The sequence below is a fragment of the Scleropages formosus genome, chromosome 17 (assembly GCF_900964775.1).
Source record: "Scleropages formosus chromosome 17, fSclFor1.1, whole genome shotgun sequence".
Classification (NCBI taxonomy): Eukaryota; Metazoa; Chordata; class Actinopteri; order Osteoglossiformes; family Osteoglossidae; genus Scleropages; species Scleropages formosus.
Genome location: NC_041822.1, coordinates 2,195,048 through 2,222,623, shown reverse-complemented (window position 1 = coordinate 2,222,623; position 27,576 = coordinate 2,195,048). Strand labels below are relative to the sequence as shown.

The 27,576-nt window shown below is 44.3% G+C and overlaps 1 protein-coding gene across 3 annotated transcripts; it reads right to left on the bottom strand.

Moving 5' to 3' along the window:
• Positions 1 to 27,576, bottom strand: mamdc2a (MAM domain containing 2a). 3 transcript variants are annotated; one of them, XM_018759969.2, is made up of 14 exons: positions 26,607 to 27,576; positions 26,161 to 26,274; positions 21,019 to 21,269; positions 19,301 to 19,385; positions 19,051 to 19,188; positions 18,640 to 18,899; positions 12,963 to 13,056; positions 11,088 to 11,234; positions 7,787 to 8,052; positions 6,283 to 6,379; positions 3,943 to 4,098; positions 3,001 to 3,260; positions 2,796 to 2,886; positions 1 to 1,734 (listed from the first exon to the last, which is right to left on the bottom strand). In XM_018759969.2, the coding sequence occupies exons 1-14, from the start codon at positions 26,821 to 26,823 to the stop codon at positions 1,673 to 1,675; spliced, it is 2,238 nt and encodes a 745-aa protein (XP_018615485.2). In that variant the 5' UTR covers positions 26,824 to 27,576; the 3' UTR covers positions 1 to 1,672. The 3 variants fall into 3 exon arrangements, with proteins under 3 accessions (XP_018615485.2, XP_018615486.2, XP_018615487.2); XM_018759970.2 differs by having other exon boundaries at positions 18,640 to 18,896; XM_018759971.2 differs by lacking the exons at positions 1 to 1,734; positions 2,796 to 2,886 and having other exon boundaries at positions 3,179 to 3,260; positions 3,947 to 4,098.

Sequence of the window (27,576 nt, the reverse complement as noted above, 5' to 3'; positions counted from 1 at the left end):
TGGACCACAATATTTAACTTTTATTAAATAGGAATCCTACAAACTGCAGTATATGTTGGCTAAAATAAAGAAGAAAATCAAAACAAAATAAATGTATGGGTAAGAATTTTCTTACTACTGCTAGAACACAGTGGGTTAAGATGATGCACACTGTAGATCCGTTGTGAAATTGTACAAACTGGCTGATCTTGTAAAGGGTAGCAGGGTTATTTATCGCAAATCAAGCATCAGCACATTGTCGGTAAAATATCTGTGCTGTAAACGTGCAGAATATTCTACATATACCTCAAAATGTTGAAGACAAACTGTCATCTTGTCAAATTCTTGATTACAAAAAAACTCATTACCCACAGTAACCCCATGTGTCCACTTACAGATATTTCTGTTTCTTTCCACGTTACTTTGTGCCTGCTCTCGGTTTACTGCGATTGCAGAAATTAAAGCTGCATAGCCAACCTTAATATCTAGCCAGTGGAGGAATGCATGATATGTAAGTTACTCAAAGGTATTATAATGGGGCCACACATGGGGCAAACTGGTAACCTTCTGGTAGCAGAGTATTCTACCTGCTTCTATAATGCTTAAAAGAGGTTGAGCTAATCAATAACTTAGCCTTGACCCACAAGCATTTGCTGTCCTTGCAGCTTAACTTGTCAACCTATCAATACTTCAAAGTGATCTGAAATGATCACTTTTCACTAAGAATTAATCCACAAGATTAAAACCTTTAAGACTGGCCATACATCCCTGGTCACAACTGGGCAGGTCTTGACTGAAATTATGGAAACTCTACAGAAACACTGTATTCATAATTAATGCAATCAGATGCAGGAGAGTCAGTGATAAAGGCAGTGCTCTTTCTAAACTGATGTTTGATTAACTGTTTAATTGGTTAACTGTTTATTGTTTTCTGTGCTGCTCCCATAGCACATGTACAGTGCTTGGGCTTTACCTGCAATGTGGATCTCTGGCCACAAGAGGGAGCCAACAATATCTGAACTCAAAGGAATCCTGCGTTAGAGAAGAACACATCTCATACAAGGGTCTCCATCCACCAAAGCATAAATACAGTCCTTACTCAGTCATTTGAGATACGGAATTCTGGTGGTTTGACATTGTGTATAAAAACCAGGAAAACCCCAATCACGGCTTTTTTGAAGGGAGTGGAGAACTGCTCAAGTCAGGGAACTATGGCATCGTTGCAACGTTGCAACGTTAGAGGAATCCATGCTGACAGAAGAAGATCTAAGAAAGAAATCAGGGAACTACTGACCCCAAATCGATTCTTGCATACTATGAGTCTCCGGTATGAGTGGGAGGAAAGCTGGCTGATTCTTCTATAACCCAATGAAAAGCATGCGATCCTTCAGCAGACCTTTCTCCACCCTAAATTGTTTCCCTTAATCGTAAAATGATGTTTTCCCTAGAATATAAAGCACCAAACAGAGAGTTTTGGGATGTTTCAAATGGCCGCATCTTCCTCGAGACCCCACCCCAGTGCACTGTTGGATACTCTCTGTCTGAGTTGGCTTGTAATAAAAACGTCTCCGTCCACCCACGAGACTCCATACATAAACATAAACATAATTACTGCTTTACTCTATTTAACTTTAGTGTGCAACTCTTTCATCTCCACCCCCTCCATGCAGACACGTCGAGAGCAGCAGCACGCTCAGTACTCAACCTCGTTCAAGTTCTCGGAGAAGCCGGAGTACGGAATGTTGTCCACAGCGCCTGCACAGAGAGAAAACAAGGTGCTAGTTGGCTTGAGTGCCTTTTCCGTATGGAATATTAGATATGCAACATAAATTCTGCACCTTCAAACGGGTTCAAATGGCTTCTTTGCCAAAAAATGGGGGTTTATAAGCCAGGTCTGTTGAAGATCTTACAGCAGAACCAGGTCCTGGATGTGTCTCAGTGAGTGAATGAGTGAGCGAGGGAGTGAGTGAGTGAGTGACTGACCGATTGACTGGTTGAGTGAATGAGTGAGAGACTGAATATCTGAGTGAGTGAGTGAGTGAGAGAGCGACTGACTGACTGATTGAGTGAGCGAGCGACTGAGTGAGTGAGCGAGCGAGCGAGCGACTGAATGTCTGAGTGAGTGACTGATTGAGTGAATGAGTGAGTGACTGAATGCCTGAGTAAGTGAGTGAGTGAGTGAGTGAGTGAGTGAGTGTGTGAGCGAGCGACTGACTGACTGAGGTCACTTATGAAAGCCACACACACTCTTCTGGCTCCAGAGACGTTTACATGCTGGCATCAGCGTACTTTAGGGTAGGGGGGATGCTGAGTCAGCGGCAGGATCTGCACATCTTGCCAGTCCACACCCCATCACCGATTAAAGCCACATGGTCTTTTACAGGGTGTCAGGAAGAGACACTACTGAGGCCACACATTTCTACACCCCTTTCTAGTAACAGACACACACTACTGCACATTTGGGACCTGAATCAGCAAAAAGGAAATGATGTCACTCTTTCAGGGTTAATTGGGCTATAAAAGGCCTTGTATGTCTGCCAGAGACTGTCCGGGTTGGATGACAAATATTTAAAAACACTTCCAATTGCTTTACATATCACATCTACACATTAAAACATTGGTTGTCATTGCAAACACAAGTTAAACTTCGCGCTCTCTTTTCACACCCCGGTGACGATAACCGGTATCCAGTCTGGATAGCTATGGTAATTCAATACTCTCACTTTATCACAGTTTGTTAGACAGTTTCAAGAAATGTAATGTTAAAACTGCATTACTTTTGAGCACAGTGAGCAAACTTGTATAGAGGAACACACCTGTGTTTTTGCAAGGCCCCTTTTTAAATATTATGTCATCGATCGCAATATCGCTTCTTATTGATGGTCCTCTAATGGCCTCAAACAGAATCTGCAACAGAACAGATGTCAAGAGTTAGTGTGACAGCGCTGTCCCCCCATCATGTTTTAGTAAAGCCTTGACTTGGACTTTCTATACTTTGGCTGTAATGAGTATGTCACTCACTTGGTGTCTCGTTTTACATGTATACTCGACCATGCCCTTCATCCAGGATATGCTGTGCTCTCCTCTGCGTCTCCAGAGCAACGCGTCGTATTCTCTGTCCACCCTCCGCAGGAAGACATTCAGCAGGCCCGTCCCAGACCCGTGCATGTGGTAGAAGAAAACGAGGCACTGGGGCCCAGTGGATCCGCGCAGCTCGGTGGAGAGCAGCCGGGCCGAATGACCAGGGAGCATATGGGAGGCCTCTATGTACATGAAGTAGCCTTTGGAAGACACATGTAAACTTCATCTAGTACATTTCCTTAAAAGGTAAAAAACTACAGACTGTTGGCAGCGTCATGTGTTAACTTGCACGAATCTCGCCGAGGCTCCGCAAATCATCTACGACTTTAAGAATGATTGTGTTTGCACACAAACCCTTTAAAGATGTTCTGACACCAACAGTTTGGATGAAGCTTAAACCTGAATTCAGTGTGCCGGCATTTAGAGAAGCTGGACAGAAAGGACAGAAAACATACTCCGCAAAAGACCAGGAACACATAACTTTGCAAGTTATTTGGAAAATAACATTGTTTCTTGAGGTTCCATTGGAGCATCAAAAGCAAATCAACAAAGAGGCGTAAAAATGTCCTTGAGGTGGCAGTCACTCAATTTACTGGCCTCTTGCTAAGATGCCCAGCGTCGCACCAGTCCTTTACCCATCAGTCCTTTACTAATGGCACCAGGGGAGGCAACACAGGACAGTAATAACGGATGTAATAACTGAGCAGAGGCCTCATGGGACACATCACCACTTCAGGAGGGAGATCTTGTTCTCAAATGAACTGAAATGATCTGAAGGCTCAAGTTCTGGCTCTGACGAAGAAGTCGTCCTCACGTTTTCACACGCCTCAAAGTGCTTTAAAGCAATAAGAGAGGAGGGGAGTGAGCCAGTTGTTGACTTACCTACCCCTGTGGTGTGGTCCCCCCTCGGACCAGTGTACGAGGTGGGCGTATGGCCTCGCATGCGCACCCAGTCGCTCGCGTCGCTCTCCCTGTCCTGAGTATAGCCACAGTCGTCCACCTCGAAGCTGCACTGCCTGGTAAGGGACTGCTGCAGACCTGTGAACAGACCAGCGTCACTTCACCGTGGGAGACCTGACAACCATGTCACATGTTCTCAATGCTAACTTCGACCTCAATTTCTCCAGCTACCAGCAAGGAAAACATTCTGAAAGGCGAACGTCATCCAGTGAAAATACAGCAATTCATTTGCACTAGTATAACAAGAGAATGGAGTCACTAGGGGGGTGCGGGGGGTTAGGGTTAGATTAGGGTCTGGGTTACACCGGGTGATACCAAAATGACTGTCTATAAAATTTTTGTGCTGTGTTTCAGGGGAAATGTATTACTTTTTATAAAAATATCCCTGTAGTTAGTCAAAAGAACAGAAACATTTTTCATAATAAAGCCCAGCTGACATGTCTCAATATACCTACAAGGATAAAACTCGGTGCTCATTTACTTTTCGAACCTTCCAATGCGCTCCGCTCAGAGATCTCATTATTACTCAATTAAGTGATGCTTCGAATCACGTGGTTTCGTCTCCGCGCGCTACAAACACGCGCTCTTGTTTTCGTCGCCGCTGCTGTTTTTATAGTCACTGATTTCGTCACATTTTCTGGTGTTTTAGCTACAATATTGTGGTAATTAGTATTTGTGAACATATATCAATAATGTTAAAATAAGCATAATTTTGATGTAGTTCTTAAACGTTTTTCTTTAAATTCTATTTTTTTCTTACCGAATTTTCACTTTAAGCACATGAAAGTATGTAAATGCATATACATTTATATACATATATACATTTATACATAAACATATATACATTTATACATATATATGTATATGTATAATACATTTATATGTATATATGTATATACATATATATGTATATACATATATACATTTAGGCTGTGCTATTATTGTAATCTAAAGGTGTAATTTTAATTTTGCTAGTTGTTTATGCCACTACTATTGCCATTTAATTCAGTGATATAGGGGAATTACGATTTACAAGTAACATTAGTACAAAAATCATTACTAAGGATTCTGTATGGTCTGATATGGGAGGAGGTCCATGGGCAGGGGGGTGACACCATGAGTTACCACACTGGGTGACACCAGCCCTCGTGACACCACTGTAACAAGGCACATACTGTAATTTTTCTCTCTGATCTTATTGTTTCTGAAGTCTGACTCAAGTGATGACTGTACTTTACACATTATGTTCAGACTCATATCTTCCCATTCTGGAGCATAAGTTGCTTTGTCGTTTACTCGGATAGTAATATAATTGTAGCACGACGGGGCAATCTGAAGAGGGGGCGGAGCTGGGACAGCTGAGAATAATCGACACCTCTATTTCTTTCCCGGCCTCCAACAGTGAAGAGAGAGAGTCTGAGGACTTCCTGGGGGCGACGACCTCAGGCAGCGATTGATGCCGAGTGCGACAGCGACCCTGTTCTTCACGTCCCTCACCAACCGCTCCTGATCTGCACGTGTTCCCTGCACCCCCGTTCCCTCCCCTCACTAGTCCCTGTGTGACAAACACAAAGAAATAAAATCCCTCACCTGCCACTCACCAGACCGTGTCGGCCCCTTCTCTTGCTACAATAATATATACACAATATACACACAGTAACTGCTCACTGATTTCTCTGCATTCTAACTGAGCTGAGCCTTTGACCCCCTTCTTAGCATCTTTTTGCCTGTGACGATAATAATTGTGCACGTCACACGGGCTTAGCCTTCCTTTCAAATGTTACTGAACCTAATCGCTAAAAACAAAGCAGAAAATAATCACTCTCTGTTAAGGGTTCTGGAGGAAATGAAAATCTATTCCTTGGAAACTCATTGCAACATCCTGTATTTAATCATTCTGCCTTGAAATAGCCGTTCCTTGTTCCCTTTCGTTCTCTGGGGATAAACGGTGCAGAATACAGTCCTTTGGCCTCTGATGGAAGAACAGCTTGAGCCTCTAAAGAGCGATCAATGTAAACATGGAGACAGCTGGTAGTGTAGGGGTTTGTGCTGCTACCTTTGGACCAAAAAGTCACACATTCAAACCCCACCTCCAGCTGTATTACCCTTGAGTAAAGTACTTACCCTAAATTGTTCTGGTAAAACTGCCCAGATGGATAAATAATTATAAGTAGTTTGGGGATAAAGCATCAGTTAACTGAATAATGCTTTCTTTGTGCCATTGCTGAACTCCACACCCACAAAGGTGAAAATTTTTCCTACCGGCTGCGATACGGCAGTCCCCTAGTGCCACAGTGATGTCATCAAGAGCCACCAGTCCACAGTCCCAGAAGTTCTTACATATACTGACGAACACCACCTGGAGAACAGGATGGGGACATCCTGTGCATGAATCCCAAAAACACACTTCAAATTTCACTGCCCACTGCAATTTCCGTTATTAATTCCATTAGCTCATAATCATTCATGTATTGTGACTGTCTCACCTAAATATCAGATATAATTGTTTTTATATCCAAGTTTGGGAGCTGTGCATTACCCAGTTCATCATCATTCCCTGGAGTAAGTGATAGTCATAGCTCCAAAATGCTCAGTGAAGAACATTTGGCCAAAGCTGACTACTTTGGGTTGAAATGAGGAGAAAAACTGATTTTAAGAACTGTTTTAAAAATGTGGGAATGTGCAATTACATCTGGATAAGAGAAATTATTGTATACTGCATATGTAGCTTAGTGTGCAGCGACCCAGCAGCAGATGCTATTAATAACAAGTTCTCCACCAAAGGGAATCTGAATTTCAAAAATCCCATGCACACCACACCACACTGATGCACTGACAAACTGTAAACCACAAACCTGACCCATGAGTGGAAGAAAACAATCTAAAGAACATCAGAAATATACAACAGATTATGTGTAAGAGAGTATTTGTTATTGTCTTCTTCCTCCCCACAAAAGCCAGCTGTTTGCCGAAAAGCAGCTCCAGACTCCAGAAACAGCAGTTTCTTCATGTCTTTGATTGCTTGTTTACGGTTCAAAGGCTTTAACCTCTGTCCACACACACACTCCATTCTCACAATACTGAACTACAAAGCAGCCTGTTATAATGTTACTTCATTCAGCAGATGCTTTTTTCTCCAAAGTGACTTCCAATGAACTCTGTGTAGTGTTATCAGCACACACACCTTATTCACCAAGGTGACTTACACTGCTAGATACACTACTTACAATGGATCACTCATCCATACATCAGTGGAACACACTCTCTCTGTCACTCACACACTATGGGTGAACCTGAACCGCATCTCTTTGGACTGTGGGAGAAAACAAGAGCACCCAGAGGAAACCCACACAGACACGGAGAGAACATGCAAACTCCACACAGGCTGAGCGGGGATTGAATCCATGTCCTCTCACACCACCCAGGTGCTGTGCCACTATGCCGTTATGAATCCAACCCGCAGTTATGATATTGCCTAACATAAAACTCTTTATAACGCTGCTGGAGATCAGCTATTATATTATCTGAAATCTGGCATCTATTATACCTTCATTTGATTTTGATTTTGCTTCTGATTGGATCATATTTTGCCAATGTGTACCCCAAGGGTCCCTCTATTCCTGTCTGATGTGAAACCCCATCAGTTTGTCTTGGACATCTTTGAAAACATATGCGCAGCAAATGTATTCCTCCTAATGACAGAGTCTTTTGTTATAATTAGAACTTTTGGTGTGTTTTTCTTATTGAACTTGTCCAGACTGAATACCTTGGTGGGCATGGGCTTCTGGAAGGTGATATCCACTTCAAACCAGATATCTTTTGCGCTTGCAGATACAGTCCAGATCTTCTCCTGGGCTATGTTGTTCTCGTCATAGATGTAGACCGACAGGGCGTTGTCTATTTTGACAAAACCATGCAGGGCGTAGTAAAACCTTAGGCAATATTTCAGGTTCCCAGGCATGAATGGTCCATGGAGGCGGCCCACGTAGCCAGGTCTGGAGGTGAAGCGGGTATTAGCCAATAGGAAGGAGCCTGTGTTGGGGAGGACAACAATTTTCACTTTGCACATTCCTCTTTCCAGTTGTACAGACTTCTAGAATACCCATCAAAAGTTTGAGTACATCTGGGCAATAGTTATACGGGATGAATTAAACTGAAAAGTCAAAGCAAAGCAAACTACATCTCTCAAAAGGAACTGGTATTTCAGAGTATTGGAACATGCACGAAACTAAAAAGGATTCTGCAAAAAAAATCATTTGTACCTTGAAATTCCTAATAAGGGGTAAAACTTTTCCTACACAGAACTTAATAGGAATTAATGTATAGAGTAGTGTAAAGAAGTGTTTAACCCTTTCCAACTTTCTCCTCTTTTGTAACTTCTTGACATTAAATTGGATCAGATTTTTGTCAGTTCTAGTAATACACACACACACACACACACACACACACACACACACACACACACATTTTCAGAACCGCTTGTCCCATACAGGGTCACAGGGAACCGGAGCCTACCCGGCAACACAGGGCGTAAGGCCGGAGGGGGAGGGGACACACCCAGGACAGGACGCCAGTCCGTCGCAAGGCACCCCAAGCGGGACTCGAACCCCACACCCACCCGAGAGCAGAACTGCAGTCCAACCCACTGCGCCACCGCATCCCCTCTAGTAATACATGAATGAAGATTATTATATCAGTGTTGTTTTCATGTCATTTCCTTAGTGTGGAAGACAATTAAATGTACATTCATAGGGAGGAAAAAGCAACTGCTCCCTAATTTTACTCAGACAAATCACAAGGATATGATGAGGGTATGAACTGCTTATGTATGGATGAGTGACCCATTATAAGCAGTGTATCTAGCAGTGTAAGTCACCTTGGTGAATGAGGTGTGGGGACTGATAACACTACATAGAGTTCATTGGAAGTCACTTTGGAGAAAAGTGTCTGTTAAATAAATAAATGTAAATGAAAATGTAAATGTAAATGTCAGGGTAATTAGAATCAGCTACAGTTAGGCCTGATTTGGGCAGCTTTGTCCAATAAAACTTTCAACTACCTAAGCATTTACCAGCAGAAGGCATGAGACATTGGGTTTCACTGAACCTACCTAGGAGTGGCCATCCTTGGAAAATTTCTCCATGAGCAAGACATAAAAACATTAATGGGCTCAAAAAGAATGCCACAACATAGAGGTAACCAAGAAAGCAGGTCTCTCTTGCCTAAACCCTAGTCAGTGTTTATGAGTCCACAACAAGAAAATTCACAAGTTGTACAAAAATGGGATACACACTTATATCAATAGTTTGCCAAAAGCCAGAGACAGCTAGAAGTGTAACGGTTAGAGCTACTGTCTTCGGATCCACCTCCAGCTATAGTACCCTTGAGCAAGGTACTTACCATAAACTGCTCCAGTAAAATTACCCAGCTGTATAAATAGGTAAATAATTGTGAGTAGCTTACATTGTAAGTCGATGATAAGAAAAGCGTCTGCTAAATGAATAAATGTAGAAGCCACCTAGACGTCTTTCAAGACTTCTGGAAGAATATTCCGTGGTCTGAAGAATCAAAAGTAGAACTTTTTGGATGCCTTGGACCCCGTTATGCCTGAAGACTTAAGTGTAGCTGGGTCATGCTAAGTGACAATGATTCCAAACATACATTGAAACAAGTATAAAAATGGCTGCAGAAAACAAAATTACAGTTATGGAGCTGTTTAGTCAAAGTCCTGACTGAGATGTTGAGGCGAGACCTGAAAAGAGCTGTTCATGCTTGAAAAACTTGCAAATGCTGCTGAACTAAAGCAGTTCTGCTCGGATGAGTGGGACAAAGCTGATCCAAAGTGCTGTGAGGCCCTGGGCAACAGCTACAGGAAGCGTTTAGCTGGAGTTAAAGACGGAGAAACCACTTACTGACTAAAGGTTACTTTTTTCAGGCATATGACTGCACGTTTCACACTCTTCCACAGCAAGGAAATGACACAAAACAATACTTGTTTGAATTTTTCTCTCTGACATTCCATTCATATACTATTAAAATTGACAAAGCGATCTAATCAAATTTAATAGTCATGCGCTGCTTGACAATGTTTCACTTAAAGACTGACCACACATACGACGATGATCCCATAAAATTATAATGGAGCTGAAAAATTCTTATCAACTAGCAACGTCGTAGCGCAACGTATTACTCACGTGTTCATGGTGGTGCTGCTGTAAACAAACCTACTGCGCTGCCAGTCATATAAAAGTATAGCACATACAATAATGTACAGTACATAATACTTGATAATGATAATAAACACCTATGCTACTGGTTTATGTATTTACTATACTATACTTTTATCGTTATTTTACAGTGTACTCTTTGTACTAATAAAAAAGTTTACTGTAAAACAGTTTGCTGTGTTACGCCGGCAGCAGCATCATAAATCTCATGTTTACTGTGTCTCTTGACTGCATCAAGGCTATACCATATAGGTTTGTATAAGTACACCCTTTGATCGAGGCTATACCATCTAGGTGTGTATAAGTACACTTTATGATCAAGGCTATACCATCTAGGTTTGTATAAGAACGCTCTATTATCAAGGCTATACCATCTAGGTGTGTGTGTGTGTGTGTGTGTGATTGAGGTTATACCATCTAGGTTTGTATAAGAACACTCTATGATAGAGGCTACACCATCTAGGTGTGTATAAGTACACTTTATGATCGAGGCTATACCATCTAGGTTTGTATAAGTACACTCCATAATGTTCACATAACGACGAAATCGCCCTTCAACGCATTTCTCAGAACATAGCCCCATCGTTAAGCGGCTCATGTCTGTAATGAAAAGCTGCAAAATAGAGAAAATTGAAAGGGGGTAAATACTTCTCCACAGCACAGTATATATGTACTGTACGTAACAATATTAAGCTGAAGTACCAAAGTATCAAAACTGAACTGTAGTGTTGAATGATATCACTTAGTATTTCTACTTGCCCACAATTCCCCAACTTGCCAACATTACCATGTAAGCTAAAGCAGAATACATACTGTTGCAGCCTTTTCCAGCTAACTTACCTGAACCTGTGGTATGATCTCCAAGCCTGTAGGCATTGGGCTTCACTGACACTCTGTTCCATACTGATCCTTCGGCACGTTCCTGGTAGTACTGACAAAATCCATCCTCAAAGTCACAGCTTGCAGTGGAAGGGTCAAACATCGGCTCTGTAACAAACAGCACCATCCAGCAGTCATATTCAGCTTTTACGTTTAACTTGGCAGGTGTACACATACTGTACACATTGGATTGATGCCAGTGCTTTTTTAAAGTCTAACATGCTTTATATTCTTTTGGTGATTTTAAATCGTAGATCAGACCAGTCACAAAAACATGGTAGAGAATGCAGTTGGTACCTTTCAACCAAACCTTGAGATTTTTGTGATTGTAATGCCTCATAGGCTTCTTTCTTCAACCTGAGAGCTTCTTTCACCATTACCATCCACTAACAGATTGTTAATTTACCGCCATGACAGGGTCTGACAATCTTACCCACTGCTCCTGACCTCCAGTGTCTTCTCTAAATACAAAACATCTTTTAGACAAGTGAGTTAAACTCATCACAAACCAAAGGCTCTGCTATACCCTCTTTGGAGACATTTGCTAGTTTCTTGGGCCTTCCTTGTTGTTCCAGTGATCTCCCCAGCTGTCACATCCAGCTCACCATGAGGTGGCCATCAAGTCACAACTAGGCAGCCTTTGTCAGACAGGTGTCCCAAACATACTGCCTCAGGTCAGATAACATTACAACAAAGCTGATCGTTGACCTTTGGCCTAAAGTACTCAGGAAACAGCTGCACTGGGTACCTTCTTTGGAAAGGCTTAATACTCTGCACAACTGTGAGAGCTAGCAAGTATCCCTGCACCTTAAGCCTCTCCCATGGGGCAATTCCAGATAAGGGAGAAATCACCACTTATCAAGAAGTCTGGTTCCTTCCCTACAGTGTAGTGGCATCCCATGTCCCAGGAGCCAGTTGCCTTTGCGTTACACTCAGCTGTCCTGATTTTTCCTGTCTCTGCATGTTGCCCAACAGATTGTATTTGGCTCATGATCCCACCTTGCAGGTGACAAGCCCACAAGATGGCTCTCCATAGCCTTTTCAGACTGTCTCACCAATCATGACATGTCACCCAGCCTCCACCCTAATAAGCAAATGGCCTGGCTCAAGGGATAGGTCCCAACAACTCAAATATAGCCAAGGCATTCCAATTATTATTTGAAACTTAGAAGGTGGTCACCTCATGGTTAGAGCTGTTGTCTTTGGATCCAATGGTCACTGATTTGAATCTCACCTCTGGCTGTAGTGAGTAAAGTACTTACCCTAAATTGCTTCAGTAAAAATTACCCAGCTGTAAAAATGGGTAAATAATTGCAAAGTAGCTTAACATTGTAAGTCGCTTTGGAGAAAACACACACACACATTGACTGAAACTGCTTGTCCCAAGTGGGGCCGCAGCAAACTGGAGCTGAACCCGGCAATACAGGGCACAAGGCTGGAGGAGGAGGGGACACGCCCAGGACGGGACGTCAATCTGTCACAAGGCACCCCAAGCGGGACTCAAACCCCAGACCTACCAGAGAGCAGGACCTGGCCAAACCTGCTTGCCCACCATGCCCCCCCTGCTTTGGAAAAGTGTTACTAAATGCAACGTAAAACTTTCATGGGAGCCTGTTTTTTGGATCAGTTTTTGTCTGGCTCCTCACCTTTGAATAATTGGTCAAATGTGTCCCAACACTGAACACAAGCCTCCAGGTAACGTGGATTTCAGAATCCCTGGGATACTCAAGCTCTGACATGACAGCAAAATTACTATCGGTGGAGGCTTTGTTTAAAACAGGATGCACTTTGTTTAATAAGAATGTAACTGTATTACTCTGCCATCCATCCCCTCACCTGTTTCTGTGTGGCAGAACTCTGGGGAGAAAGAAATGTCATCCAAAGCCACATAACCTCCACGGGGACTGTTGAAGGCTGCTTCAAAAGTGACCTGGTACATGCAAAGACAGAGGACAGGTTGACTTACCATCCATGACAAAAGACCACTGTCAGTACACTCTGTCTAGTACACTGACAAACATACACATTCTCATACCTTAATGACACATTCTCAACCTAAATGATGCCCACTTGGTTGCCATACAGGGGAGAAGGTATATGAAATAGGCTATGGAATACTGGTGGCACATCACTGACTTCTGATGATAGCCAGTACAAGGCTTGCTGTAATTCTGATGAAATTCATGACTCCTTCTTTCTAATAATCTTTGTGACTCAGAAATGAACCAAGAATAATAAAGCATTTTGTTTTGGGAAGCACTCCAGGCGACCTGTGCATCCCACATGGTTTATTTACAGTGGCTTTTCCAAGGACGGCTGAAGCAACTCAAACAGCGTGTATGCTTGTGTGTGAGAGACAGGGAGAGTGAAAAATGCATGTTTATGTTACTGCAGCAGGTAGGAGGGATGGTTGTGGTGATGGTGGTCTGTGTGAGATGGATGGAAAATCTGCTGAAAAATGAGGGAGGGAAGAGGCTTCAACAGTCATAATTTTGATAACACTATACCTAGAAGAACAATCCTCGTATTCCATCTTACTGCTCCTCAGTAAGTCCATCCATCCATCTTCCTCCGCTTATCCGGGGCCGGGTCGCGGGGGCAGCAGTCCGAGCAGAGTACTCCAGACCTCCCTCTCCCCGCACACCTCCTCCAGTTCCTCTGGGGGAACCCCAAGGCGTTCCCAGGCCAGCCGGGAGACATAGTCTCTCCAACGTGTCCTGGGTCTGCCCCGAGGCCTCCTCCCAGTGGGACAAGCCCGGAGCACCTCCCCAGGGAGGCGTCCAGGAGGCATCCGGAACAGATGCCCGAGCCACCTCAACTGGCTCCTCTCGATGCGGAGGAGCAGCGGCTCTACTCCGAGCTCCTCCCGGGTGACTGAGCTCCTCACCCTATCCCTAAGGGTGCGCCCAGCCACTCTGCGGAGGAAACTCATTTCTGCCGCTTGTATCCGCGATCTCATTCTTTCGGTCATGATCCAGAGTTCATGACCATAGGTGAGGGTAGGAACGTAGATCGACCGGTAAATTGAGAGCTTCGCCTTACGACTCAGCTCCCTCTTCACCACAACAGACCGGTACAATGACCGCATTACTGCAGACGCCGCACCGATCCGTCTGTCGACCTGCCGCTCCATTTTTCCCTCACTCGTGAACAAGACCCCAAGATACTTAAACTCCTCCACTTGAGGGAGCAACTCCCCCCTAACCCGGAGGGAGCAATCCACCTTTTTCCGACTGAGAACCATGGCCTCGGATTTGGAGGTGCTGATTCTCATCCCCGCCGCTTCGCACTCGGCTGCAAACCTCCCCAGTGCACGCTGCAAGTCTTAACTTGATGAAGCCAACAGGACCACATCGTCCGCAAAAAGCAGAGACGAGATCTCGCGGCCACCAAAACAGACACCCTCCGTTCCCTGACTGCGCCTAGAAATTCTGTCCATAAAAATAATGAACAGAATCGGTGACAAAGGGCAGCCCTGGCGGAGTCCAACATGCACCGGGAACAGGTCTGACTTACTGCCGGCAATGCGAACCAAGCTCCTGCTCCGGTCATACAGGGAACGAACAGCCCGTAGCAACGAGCCCCGAACCCCATAATCCCGAAGCACCCCCCACAGGATGCCACGAGGGACACGGTCGAATGCCTTCTCCAGGTCCACAAAACACATATGGACTGGTTGGGCAAACTCCCACGAACCCTCCAACACCCTAGTGAGGGTATAGAGCTGGTCCAGTGTTCCACGGCCAGGGCGAAAACCGCATTGCTCCTCCTGAATCCGAGGTTCGACTATCGGTCGGATTCTCCTTTCCAGTACCCTGGCATAGACTTTCCCAGGGAGGCTAAGGAGTGTGATCCCCCTGTAGTTGGAACACAATCTCCGGTCCCCCTTCTTAAAAAGAGGGACCACCACCCCGGTCTGCCAGTCCAGAGGCACCGTTCCCGAACTCCACGCGATGCTGCAGAGGCGTGTCAGCCAAGACAGCCCCACAACATCCAGAGACTTGAGAAACTCGGGGCGGATCTCATCCACCCCCGGAGCCTTGCCACCGAGGAGTTTTTTGACTACCTCAGCAACTTCAGCCAGGGTAATGGACGAGTCCCCCTCCGAGTCCCCAGCCTCAGCTTCCTCTACGGAAGGCGTGTCGGAGGGATTGAGGAGATCCTCAAAGTACTCCTTCCACCGCCCGAGAACATCCTCAGCTGAGGTCAGCAGCGCACCACTTCCACTGTAAACAGTGTTCGTGGAACACCGCTTCCCCCCTCTGAGTCGCCGGACGGTTTGCCAGAATCTCTTTGAGGCCGACCGAAAGTCTTCCTCCATGGCCTCACCGAACTCCTCCCAAGCCCGAGTTTTTGCCGCGGCGACTGCCAGAGCCGCGCTCCGTTTGGCCCGTCGGTACCCGTCAGCTGCTTCAGGAGTCCCATGAGCCAGCCAGGCCCGATAGAACTCCTTCTTCAGCTTGACGGCATCCCTTACTTCCGGTGTCCACCACCGTGTTCGGGGATTGCCGCCGCGACAGGCACCGGAGACCTTATGGCCGCAGCTCCGAACAGCCGCACCGACAATGGAGGAGCGGAACATAGTCCATTCAGACTCAATGTCCCCCACCTCCCTCGGGACCTGGTTGAAGCTCTGTCGGAGGTGGGAGTTGAAGACCTCTCTGACAGGGGCCTCCGCCAAACGTTCCCAACAGACCCTCACTATGCGTTTGGGCCTGCCAGGTCTGTCCAGCTTTTTCCCCCGCCATCGAATCCAACTCACCACCAGGTGGTGATCAGTTGACAGCTCAGCCCCTCTCTTCACCCGAGTGTCCAAGACATATGGCCGAAGGTCAGAAGAAACGACTACAAAGTCGATCATCGACCTCCGACCTAGGGTGTCCTGGTGCCAAGTGCACTGGTGGACACCCTTATGCATGAACATGGTGTTCGTTATGGATAAACCGCGACTAGCACAGAAATCCAATAACAACTCACCGCTCGGGTTCAGATCAGGGAGGCCGTTCCTCCCAATCACGCCCCTCCAGGTATCACTGTCGCTGCCCACGTGGGCGTTAAAGTCCCCCAGTAGAACGACAGAGTCCCCAGTGGGAGCGCTTTCCAGCACGCCCCCCAGGGACTCTAAAAAGGCCGGGTACTCTACACTGCCGCTAGGCGCATAAGCACAAACGACAGTGAGAGACCGTTCCCTGACCCGAAGGCGTAGGGAGATGACCCTCTCATTCACCGGGGTAGACTCCAACACATGGCGGCTGAACTGGGGGGCTATTAATAAGCCCACACCAGCCCGCCGCCTCTCACCTTGGGCAACGCCAGAATAGTGGAGAGTCCACCCTCGATCGAGTAGAGTGGTTCCAGAACCCAAGCTGTGAGTGGAAGTGAGCCCGACTATATCTAGACGGTATCTCTCAACTTCCCGCACCAGCTCAGGCTCCTTCCCCGCCAGTGAGGTGACATTCCAAGTCCCAAAAACCAGAGTTGGCGCCCGAGGTTCGGGTCGGCCGGGCACTCGGCCCCGACCACCGCCCAAATCACAACGCACCGGCCCCTTATGGTTTCTCCGGCAGGTGGTGAGCCCACCGAAGAGCGGCTCCACGTTGTGGCTTCGGGCTGAGCCCGGCCAGGCCCCGTGGGCATAGACCTGGCCACCAGGCGCTCGCATGCGAGCCCCCCCCCCAGGCCTGGCTCCAGGGTGGGGCCCCGGTGACCCCATACCGGGCGGGGTAAACGGACGCCTTGATTTTTTTGTCATAAGGGGTTTTTGAACCGCGCTTTGTCTCGTCTGTCATCCAGGACCTGTCTGCCATGGGAGACCCTACCAGGGGCATGTAGCCCCAGACAACATAGCTCCTGGACTCATTCAGGCACTCAAACCCCTCCACCACGATAAGGTGGCGGTTCACGGAGGAGTCCTCAGTAAGTAAGATCCCAAAAAAAAAGCTATTCTTACCATCTCAGCTAAACTGTAACGGCACTTTCAAATAAAAAAACGGCATAAAATTTTAATGACTATTAATAAATGTGGCAGTTTGGAAACCATGAAAAATCTCCCTAACTCATAATATTAGCATAATGTGAGTTATTACATTAGATGTACATTAAGTTAGATTAATAGATCTACGACTTTTAATAAATATTGAATATCCTGTATTCCATAATGCACTTGGAATTTCAAATGCAACATGCTCTGTATACCAGTTAGCTGGAAAGAATGCAACTGACAGCCTTTGGCTGGTAATATAATGCAGTTGCATGGGTTAATGTGTCACATCAGTAGAGATCTGCCACTTCTCCACTGCTCAGTTAGCAACTGTGCATGTAAAGACAATGCTACAGGTCAAGCATTTCACTGAAAGCATCCTATGTCATCAAGTCTTCTTCACCAAGACCCTTAATTAGCCACTAAGGTATTCGCATTGTCACGAATAGTCTATGTTGCTGGATAACACTGATCTAAACCTGTTCACAATCACAGTCTATTGTATCATATGACATGTAAACCAAACCATTATGGTGTTTCACACTTGTAAAGGAGAGCTAGTTTTTTCCAGCCTTGTTCGGTTCATATGCCTAGTGATAAACATGCAGAATACTATAGCACTTTTCAACTTATGTGAAAAGTTACAGAGAGCTAATACTGCTGTCACAGCAGGGGTCTGGGATGCTCAAAGAACAGGTTTTCCAAAACAAGCAGGATAACACACTTGCCATCAGTGATCCTAGTGACTAGCTCTAATCTCCACTCCAAGTTGCAGGTTTGTTGTGAAAGAAACACAAAAGCCCACGTTGAGTACTATTAAAACATAATGTATGCCAATAATACAATTTTACATTCTATACACATGTGCCAGCATATTTTCCCAGTGCTGTCTTTTACAAAAAAGGATATTTTGGCAGAAACACAAGTCGAGATGCATGCAGAGAGTGTGATATAAATGATTCCACTCTGTACTCGCAGTTTCAAGGTAACACATTTCTTCATTACTATTTTTAGGACAATTGGCTTCAGCATCCATTTTAAGTCAAAGAAACAAAACCCACTGGAAAAAGAAAATTAAAAGGAAAGGGACATTATAAATAGAATTAAATTATCCAGGAAACTGTAAAGGAAAATACTAACCTATTACTCCTTGATGGAAAAACAGCTGCAAGTTTAACACAGATACAAAGCTCTTTAAATGAGGTAAACTGTCTGCTCAGTTAGCGGAAAGAGCTCATATCTCTGCCACATTGTTTATAGAATATTTTAGTCAGTTCCGATATGGACTTTTCGGAGGAGAACATTTCGGGATGCCATATGTTTTGTTTCACCAAAACAACTGAAGTATTCTGGCGGAACCATAGCTTGAGCATCATTTCCACAGTCCCTCAGGTTGTTTGCAGTTTTGATTATAGAAATAGAACTGCGGCTTCTTTGTTTGTCACTGCAGCTTTGTTTTGTTACTCTGTATGGAATCTCTCTGTACCCTCTACAGTTGTCGAATCACAATCCTTGAAATGGAACTACACTGACCTCGAGGGGATGGGGGGCTTTGATGTCAACTTGTACTAATCTCCATGTTGAAGCAGCATAGGCCTCTGGCCTCCAAATTTCCTCATAATGACCAAGCTGATCTTTGGTGAAGACTGAGAATATGTTTCCTCGTGCCTGGTCTCGCTGGTAGTAGAAGGATAAGCATCCTTCCATTGGTGTGGTTGTCATAGGTGACGAGAGTTTGGCAACTTCCTGGAATTTTTTAGCATAAACGGAATCTGCATACATGTAGTGACCTGCTTGGGGAAAGAAGAGGTAGAGGTAAATTTTATTGATTGTAAACTGGAAAAAATGGTAAAAAAGGTTAGGATGGAGCAGCAGGAGTGTGCAGGTATTCCAAGACAGCATAAGCAGAATCTGGTCTGTGAAAGAGGTCTGGAGATGCCATACCTCCCTCATTACTCAGGGTGTGATCATCAGGCAGGTTGGACCGTGGGTCCCGGGCGATGCTGCCTCCCACATACCAGTTTACATTGGGGTTCCAGTGGTTACTGTAGCCACACAGGTGGTGCTCCTCGAAGTTACACTCTGGTAAAGAAATGTCACCAGTCACTGAGCAAAAAAATATTGCTAATGGATACAGAATTAACCAAAAGATTTTACATAACTAATAGAGCCTGTCACATCTGAGCTCACTGACCTATGCAGTAGCCAGGTACCACATGAATTTCAAAAATGGCCACGCTGCTTCCAGCTTCTTTACTAGGTCGGCCTTCTATTAAAATCTGAAAAGTAGACAGAAAGAGAGGAAACATGTTGAAGATCGCACACAGCTCTTGAAAATCTACTGGGGCACATCTTATTGATAGTTTTCCTGGGATCGGACTGTTTACAGCTTTTAAAAGCCAACCTGCAAAGAGGAGGTGTAATGAGAACTCTCAGACTGTAGCCTCAAACAAATCTCATTTTCAACCCTTCCCTTCATTAAGTGTTGAAGCTAGCTGTATTTCCAAATTTGCGCCACTAAATGTTCCACGTATGATTCACAGGTAAAATATGCATTTGGGACAGAGTCCTTTTCATGTCTTGGTGTTTCTGCTAGGCAGCTGTCTACCAAGGCAACTGCAGAAATTTTAGAAACTGCAGAATATTTTATTCAATTAAGATAAATACTGCAATAAATCAACAAGACGAGAATTAATAACTCTAACTCTATTGTGAAATTCTTGCTCCTTTTTAGGCAGTTTCTTACCTGACATTTGCATTGACAATCTGTATTTCATGCCCTGATTTCTTTCACTTAATTTGGCAGTAACTGGTACAGCAGCAAAAAATATTCAGGGAAACATTAAGCTTGCATGAGGTGGACAAGGCCCTCCCAACGTTATATCTATGTTGTTTGGTTGTTAGCTTTCAAGCAAGGAGACAAATAGGATGTGATTCAGAATGAGCTGCTTCCTCACAGCAAGTTAAGACAATTATTTCTTGGTGGTTCAGACAAATGATTAAGGAATGCATGAATGACACAGAGACTGTGATTTTTCCCACACAATTATTTATCTTAAGTAAAAACCTCAAGAATTTTTTGGAGACTTTCTGGTTTTAAAGCACTAACTTCAACACAAAAATGTCTGGATATCAATATGAATGCTGAGCAAAGTTCTGCACAAGAATGTTAGAAAGGTGTTTAGCAATATGCAATTGCTGATCCAGTCCAATCTATCTTGAGTGGCCCTATTGTTCGCAGTTCCATTCACTTCTCTGCACAAGAAAAAAAGCAGAAGTAAACTAATATTTACATTTAGCTGATGCTTTTTTCCAAAGCAAGTTACAGTGTTAAGGTTACAGTTATTCCAATCTTAAAACTGCTTACTCATTTATACAGCAGGGTAATCTTACTGGATCAATTTTAGGGTAAGTACCTTGCTCAAGGGTACTACAGCTAGAGGGAAGGATCAAACCTACAACCTTCAGATCCAAAGGGAATAACACTAACCATTTTGCAACCAGCTGTCTCCATTGAAATGCCTTAATACAGCTGAAACAACTCAAATGAGTACTCTTCTTGTACTGCAAATCCTGCTTGAAATTGTAACTTTTTCCCCTTGTATTTCACCAGTACCTGTATGCATTTGCATCACTTTGCTTAACTGTTTTTCCATGTCAGAATCTCAGGGGTCCAGAGCCTATCCCGGAAGCACAGGGTGCAGGGCTATTCAATTCAATTCAATTCAATGTATTTTTATAGAGCGCTCTTCTCACGCAGTGACACAGTGAATCGGGGTACACCTTGATGGCACACCAGTCCACTGCAGGGCAGCCACACACAGTCACATTCATTATAATTTTGACCCCAGTGGGTAACAAATTAGCATACTGGAGCGTTACAATTGACACACATATGCTTGTACATCATACCTTATAGGAATTAGACGCATTCCGGAGGTCAACACTGCCAATCAGCCAGCTGTCAGAAGGCTTACTGGCAGTCCACAGGGTATAATCAAAGCTCTCGTCCTCAGGGCGCAGGTGCACCTGCAAGGAGCCTGTTCCAGTGATCTGGTAAACCAGCCTCAAGCAGCTCCAGTCCACCAGGTCCAGTTCTGGGCTCAACAGAAAAGCTTTCTCCTGTCCATCCATGAAAGATGTGTCCACAGTGATAAAACGACCTGGCAATGAGAGAGGACATATGTATCAACATAAGGAGCAGACATCAACATGGTGATGGCATCTATGAGTCCACCAAATATTAATACCAACATAGGAGGGGCACTTATTAGTAAACCAAAACTGGTATGAACAACATCACAGACATATAAGTACATCAGTAAAGATTTCAGCTTTGACAGAAATACCATGAGCCATTTCGTGTGCGGCAGATGCTGGAGAAAGTTATCGAATGATTTTCATTGGAGTTTGGTTACAAACCCCAGAGCCTGTGGTAGAAATGAAAAAGGCATATCAGAAGAATTAATTTGTTATTGAAAGTTCCACAAGAGTGAAAAGGTATTTACCACTTCCTTTATGCCTTAAAAATCCATTGGGTAAGATTTAATGTGAGTAAAAATGAAACCGAGACAGAACATCCTTGTACTGGTACAGAGTACAGTTGCACTGCAGTAAAAGCAGAAAAGGTGTTGATGGACCATTGTTTGTGTGGACAGTGGATCCATTGTCCATCAGTGGAAATGATGGACACTGATGCACTACAGCAGAGGGCAAATGTCCTAGTACCTGAAATCCCAGAGTCTGTGCTACACGAAAAAAAATGGATGTACTCTAGCTTTTCACTAAACCATGGACTGTGAAGTCAGTGGAAAAAGAAGTTATTGTGGTAGAAAAAATTCCTACTCTTTTCCCGTCTGCAGACACAGCTTTACATGGAAAATCCCTCCCGTTTTAAAAGGCCATTAACAGATTTGTTGTTTAAAAAGCCTAAACAGCTTCAACTAGTACTGTTGTGAGATCTTTATACATAAAATGGAATAAGAGCATGCTTATTAAGCTTTTTTGGTAAAACTAAATCAACATGCACTATATGCAAGACATGTTGCAGGGTTTGGAAATACATAAACGTTTTATTATATTGTTGTCGCTTCCAAGGTCTCTCTCTCCAGATGTCTTAAAGATGGAGAAGAAGAAATCCCCCCTCAAAACACTTGCTCTTAAGTTATTCAGCCACAGAGTCATTAGATAAAATAAGCAGAAAGGAACATGTGTGACAGGTCTAATCCCACTGATGGCAGTATGGTAGTAATCTAGTCACTGTATTTAAGGCTGACGCCATAGCAATGAAATGCAATCACTTGGCTTCAGAAAACTGCAGTGACCCAGGGAACCCATGCAAGGCCATTTCTCAAATAATTGAAAAAAACAGGTTACCGTACCTTACCACTTTTCTCTCTGATGGGAATAATTGTGTCTGCATCTATATCTCTCTGTCTGTTGCTGAAATGTACTTTTGTTTACTAAGAGCAGTAGGTTGCTCTGGAGAAAAGTGTCTGTTAGATGAATAAATCTAATTGTAAATGATGATCACATTAGGAACAATAGTTTGCTGTCTCATTCTCTTACACGCAGCTTCCTTTATTAAGTTCCCATGTTATGATATGTTCCACCCAATGCATGTCTGTCCAGAGGTCTCTGATAATGGAATGCTTATTTATGGCCACAGTGTGTCTTGGCTCGGCATTTCAGCAATACTTAGTAAACCCATTTCAGTCATTAATTTGCGGTATTGAAGAGGAATACAGCTAAAGGAGGGGGTGCGGTGGCGCAGAGGGTTGGACCGCAGTCCTGCTCTCCGGGGGGTCTGGGGTTCGAGTCCCGCTTGGGGTGCCTTGCGGCGGACTGGCGTCCCGTCCTGGGTGTGTCCCCTTCCCCCTCCGGCCTTACGCCCTGTGTTGCCGGGTAGGCTCCGGTTCCCCGTGACCCCGTAAGGGACAAGCGGTTCTGGAAGTGTGTGTGTGTGTGTGTACAGCTAAAGGCAACAAAATAAATCTAGATTGATTACTTTCCATCATAAGCACACTCAATTACTGCCAAGCTGAAATTGCAAAGAAATATCTGTGTGTTTCTGTGATTGCATAAGGTAAATATCTCTTCTGTTGAATAATAATATATTTGATTTTCTTACCCAGAAAACAGATGGAAAAAATGGAAAAAATAAACCTACCTACCCACTTTGTCAAACCGGTACGGAATTAATTTTTTCTATAACAAGACTAACTTGTTACAATTTGTTGACTCAATCTGCCTGATGTGAGCTTGTGACTTCTATAGTTCCACGTGTTCCTTTTATGTCCTTCTTGCAGGCTGTGCTTGCTAAGAGAACAAGCTTGTAAAAGTGTACACACTTAGATGCTATTGAGACAAAAGGCAATAAGTCAAATGAAGTGCACTGCATTAAGTGGATCTTTATGAGTTGTACTGGATTTTAGCTGCTTCAATGAGAATAACCAATGCAGTTAGATCTTTGGAAAAAGGAAAACACCTACATTAGTGTGGGGAAACATGTACACAAATGCTTTTGAACCAAACTTTCCATCCAGAGAATGATGCAGTCTTAGTAGCCAGTTGGTACCAGCAACAAACTTAATCCATCTCTCATCCTAACAGTGAGGAATAAAGGTTCAAAACAGGCCAACACCTGTTTATAATTAATCTTTTTTGGTGGTGTCTTGTGATACAAGGGATGAAAGAGCTCTGCATATGTAGTTCTTGCTTTTACCAGTCATACCTCCATAGTACAAAAATAACCATAAGGATGGATGTTCATGTGCTTTTCCCTACAAAGTTCCTTTGTGCTGACAGCCCTGCGTTGCTAGAGAAACTAAACAGAAAACATTGCCTTAACCCAGTTGTGGCTTGACAGCTAGATTTATGGAACTGTTGGGAGCAATGTGGACCATCGCTTGACATCCGCACAACGGTGTCAAACACTGACTATGTTCTTTCACTGCAGCCTCTGTGGAATTTATCTGGCACATGTTCTTAGCATGTTTTAAAGCTGACCGTGAACATTACATTTATTCATTTAACAGACACTTTTCTCCAAAGCGACTTCCAATGAACTCTATGTAGTGTTATCAGCCCACACACCTTATTCACCAAGGTGACTTACACTGCTAGATACACTACTTATAATGGGTCACTCATCCATACATCAGTGGAACACACTCTCTCTGTCACTCACACACTATGGGTGAACCTGAACAGCATGTTTTTGGACTGTGGGACGAAACCAGAGCACCCAGAAGAAACCCATGCAGACACAGGGAGAACATGCAAACCCCACACAGACTGAGTGGAGATCGACCCATGTCCTCTCACACCACCCAGACATGGTGAGACAACAGCGCTACTCGCTGTGCCACCTAAACCTTTTCCTTCCTCCATTTGCAGATGTGTGTCTTCCCCAGTTCCTCCAGAGCATGGCCACCTGCTGAGCTTGCTGGCAAACTGACAGCCAAAGTTTACCTTTCAACGATGAGGGAAAGAGGTTTTACAATAGACACATTTATTTTTAGCTAGCACTGTAGACTTTGGAAGCGAATGATAAAATTAACTGTTGATGTTTGGAAATTGTCCTCTTGCTAACTACAATAGCTAACATTGAACGTTCAGACAAAAACACTGCAAGAAGTCAACCCACAAAACTTTGCACATCAAATCCAACAGAACGACTACTCTCTTTCTCTAGACCCTTCCTTCTTGGCTTTCCATCAACAAGCTCATATGTGTTATCGCTGCTTTAATGGCACTCTATAAGCTGCCAAAAAAAGGTGTAAAGCTGTCCTCCATATCAACTTTTTAAAGATGCAAAAGAGCTTCGCCACTGTAAGAGCTTCGCCACTGCATTTTACCATTCTTTTAATTAAAGGCATCTGCTGTTCGTGGCACACAACACAAATGATATCTGCTAACTTAATCATAACATTTTGTGTTACATGTGTCTGGAAAGAAAAATATGTGCGCTCTTCTGAAAGAGTTTTACAGTGAAATTTTGTCAACTGATTTGTCTGACCTAATACTGTGGAGTCAGAGTCATAAAGTCGGAAGCAATTCTTGGGTTACTGGAGCCGGAGTGAGTAAAAATGTACCGACTCCGACTAAATGTACCATATATGCCGGCGTATAAGTTGACCCCCAAAAATTAGAGGTGTAATATAGGTTTAGGCCTATATTTGCCAGATAAGTCAACCCTCAAAATAATGTGCAACTTTTGAACACTGCTGTGGACTCCGAAGCAATTACTGGGTTACTGAAGTCGGTAAAAATATACCATATATGTCGGCATATAAGTCGATCAGGCGTATAAGTTGACCCCCAAAAATGAGAGGTGTAATATAGGTTTAGGCCTATATATTCGCCACATAAGTCTACCCCCAAAATAATGTGCAACTTTTTGGAAGTGCTGTGGAGTCGGAGTCATGCCATGGAGTTTGAGTTGGAAGCAATTATTGGGTTACTGGAGTCAGAGGTTTTGTGTACTTGACTCCACAGCGCTGGTCCAACCGACTTGTATAGCTCAGCTAAGCGAGGAATGAAGACACCAGGCTTTTTGGAGCTCATTCCACAACTTGCTGAGGAAAAAAAAAAAATGTCTGGATGAGAAGAAGCACACCCTGCTATTCAAGGAAAGTGCAGCATCCCGTCAAGAACCACAGCTTGCAGCTGCATGTGAAACAGTGAAGACAAACAAACCGACTTGATAAAGCTATATGGGCAGAATGTGGTAATGTAGTGGTTAGTGCTGCTGCCTTTGGACCCAAAGGCTGTAGGTTCAAATCCTACCTCTAGCTGTAATACCCTTGAGCAAGGTTCTGACTGTAAAGTGCTCCAGTGATATAACTGTAAGCTTGTAACAATTGTTATCTCAATATATGAGCTGCATTGGAGAAAAGTGTCAGCTGATGAATACAAAGTAAGTCACATAAACAAGGGGGCATCTGGAGGGGCTTCAGCACTTTTCACTCTTTTCCTGCACAATAAAAAGCACAAAAAGGTTTTTACACACGGGAAAGTGTCAGTTACGGTTTAAATCATTTATTGTCTTACCTTCTTCGTTTATGGTCCATCTGGCATACGCTGGATCGGACGAGTAGCCACATGTATTGTGCTCGAAGTTGCAAGATCCAGGCAGCAGCTGCTGAGCCCAGGCGGTCGGCAGCGCTTTGTGGAAGTCGGCGATATGTACATAGTTACACACAGAGTCTGAGATACACATGCACACTGACACTGCGCACACCGTGAAAACACCGGCTTGTCGCTTTGCGCTGCGCGGAACGTCGCCACGAGCCCCAGCGCGAGGATGTCTGCAATGCGAAACGAATTCATCGTCCACGGGCTGCGCGAACGCGAAGAGCAAAGAGAAGCTGTACGCGGCGCCGACATATTAATAATGGTGTCTGTCGCATCTTTCCCTGGTTTAAAAAAAATGTAAAAAGAAAAAAAAAACACGTGAGGAGCACGGAGATGATTCGGAGACAAATGTGAAGACTTACCAAGCAGGGCGAGGAGGCAGAAGGCGGACATCTGCGGAGCGCGACTGTGTGGGAGGCTCAAGGCAGAAACAGGCAGCTCGAGTGAACGAAGCAGAGACTCGGACGAGGGGGAAACGGGCGGACGGTACCGCAGCTTCGGTCGCCCGGCACAGTTGTGTGTGACAGCAGGGGAACAGCGCTCCTCTGCACTTCTTGTGCTACCGGTCCATTGTTTCATCGCAGCTCTTGGCCTCGTTTAACACACGGGGGAAAAGAGGAGGACTCAACTCGTAATGCAGAACAGCCTCCGCTCGCTGCTGCAAAGAAAGCCATTCTCGCGATGCATATTATTTAACATGTAACAAAGATTATTGACCCCCCGCCTTTCTTGGTGTCAGTAACTTGTCTGCAGAGTTATTGTTTTATTTTTTAAACATCCACACATACACGTGGTCGTGGAGGATGATACGCAAATTATTGTATGTGAGGTTACTTTCAACTTTCAAGCCTAGTCTTTGTCCTGTATTTGGCGAACAGGGAGGATTTCTTGCGCTTATTCGCTAGATGTAGAACTTATTCACGCGTGAAATGGAAAATATGATCGTGCGACACAATGGATGTCGCTTTAACTGTCATTACATGTGGACTCAGCGAACTACACAGCTCAAATTAATAATAGTACTGTACATCAGAAGCAGAAAAGGTTCTCCAACTGAAACAAGACTTTCTTAAGAAATTTCTTATGTAACGGCAGGGAGGGACACTTAATCACAAAGACTGCCCTTCTGACCAGTGAGCACCGTGTAAATCTGTTCTGTTTAAGCACTCCGTATTCACAGTTAATAAAGTAATAAAGCGAAAATGTAACAGCAACGCGATAATTAACGGGATTGTGCCGCCGCAATGCATGCTGGGAAAGCAGCCGTCACTTCATGGTCCATTCCAAAACCATATGTGACCTCGTTCACTAACCTGAGGCCATGATGGCCTG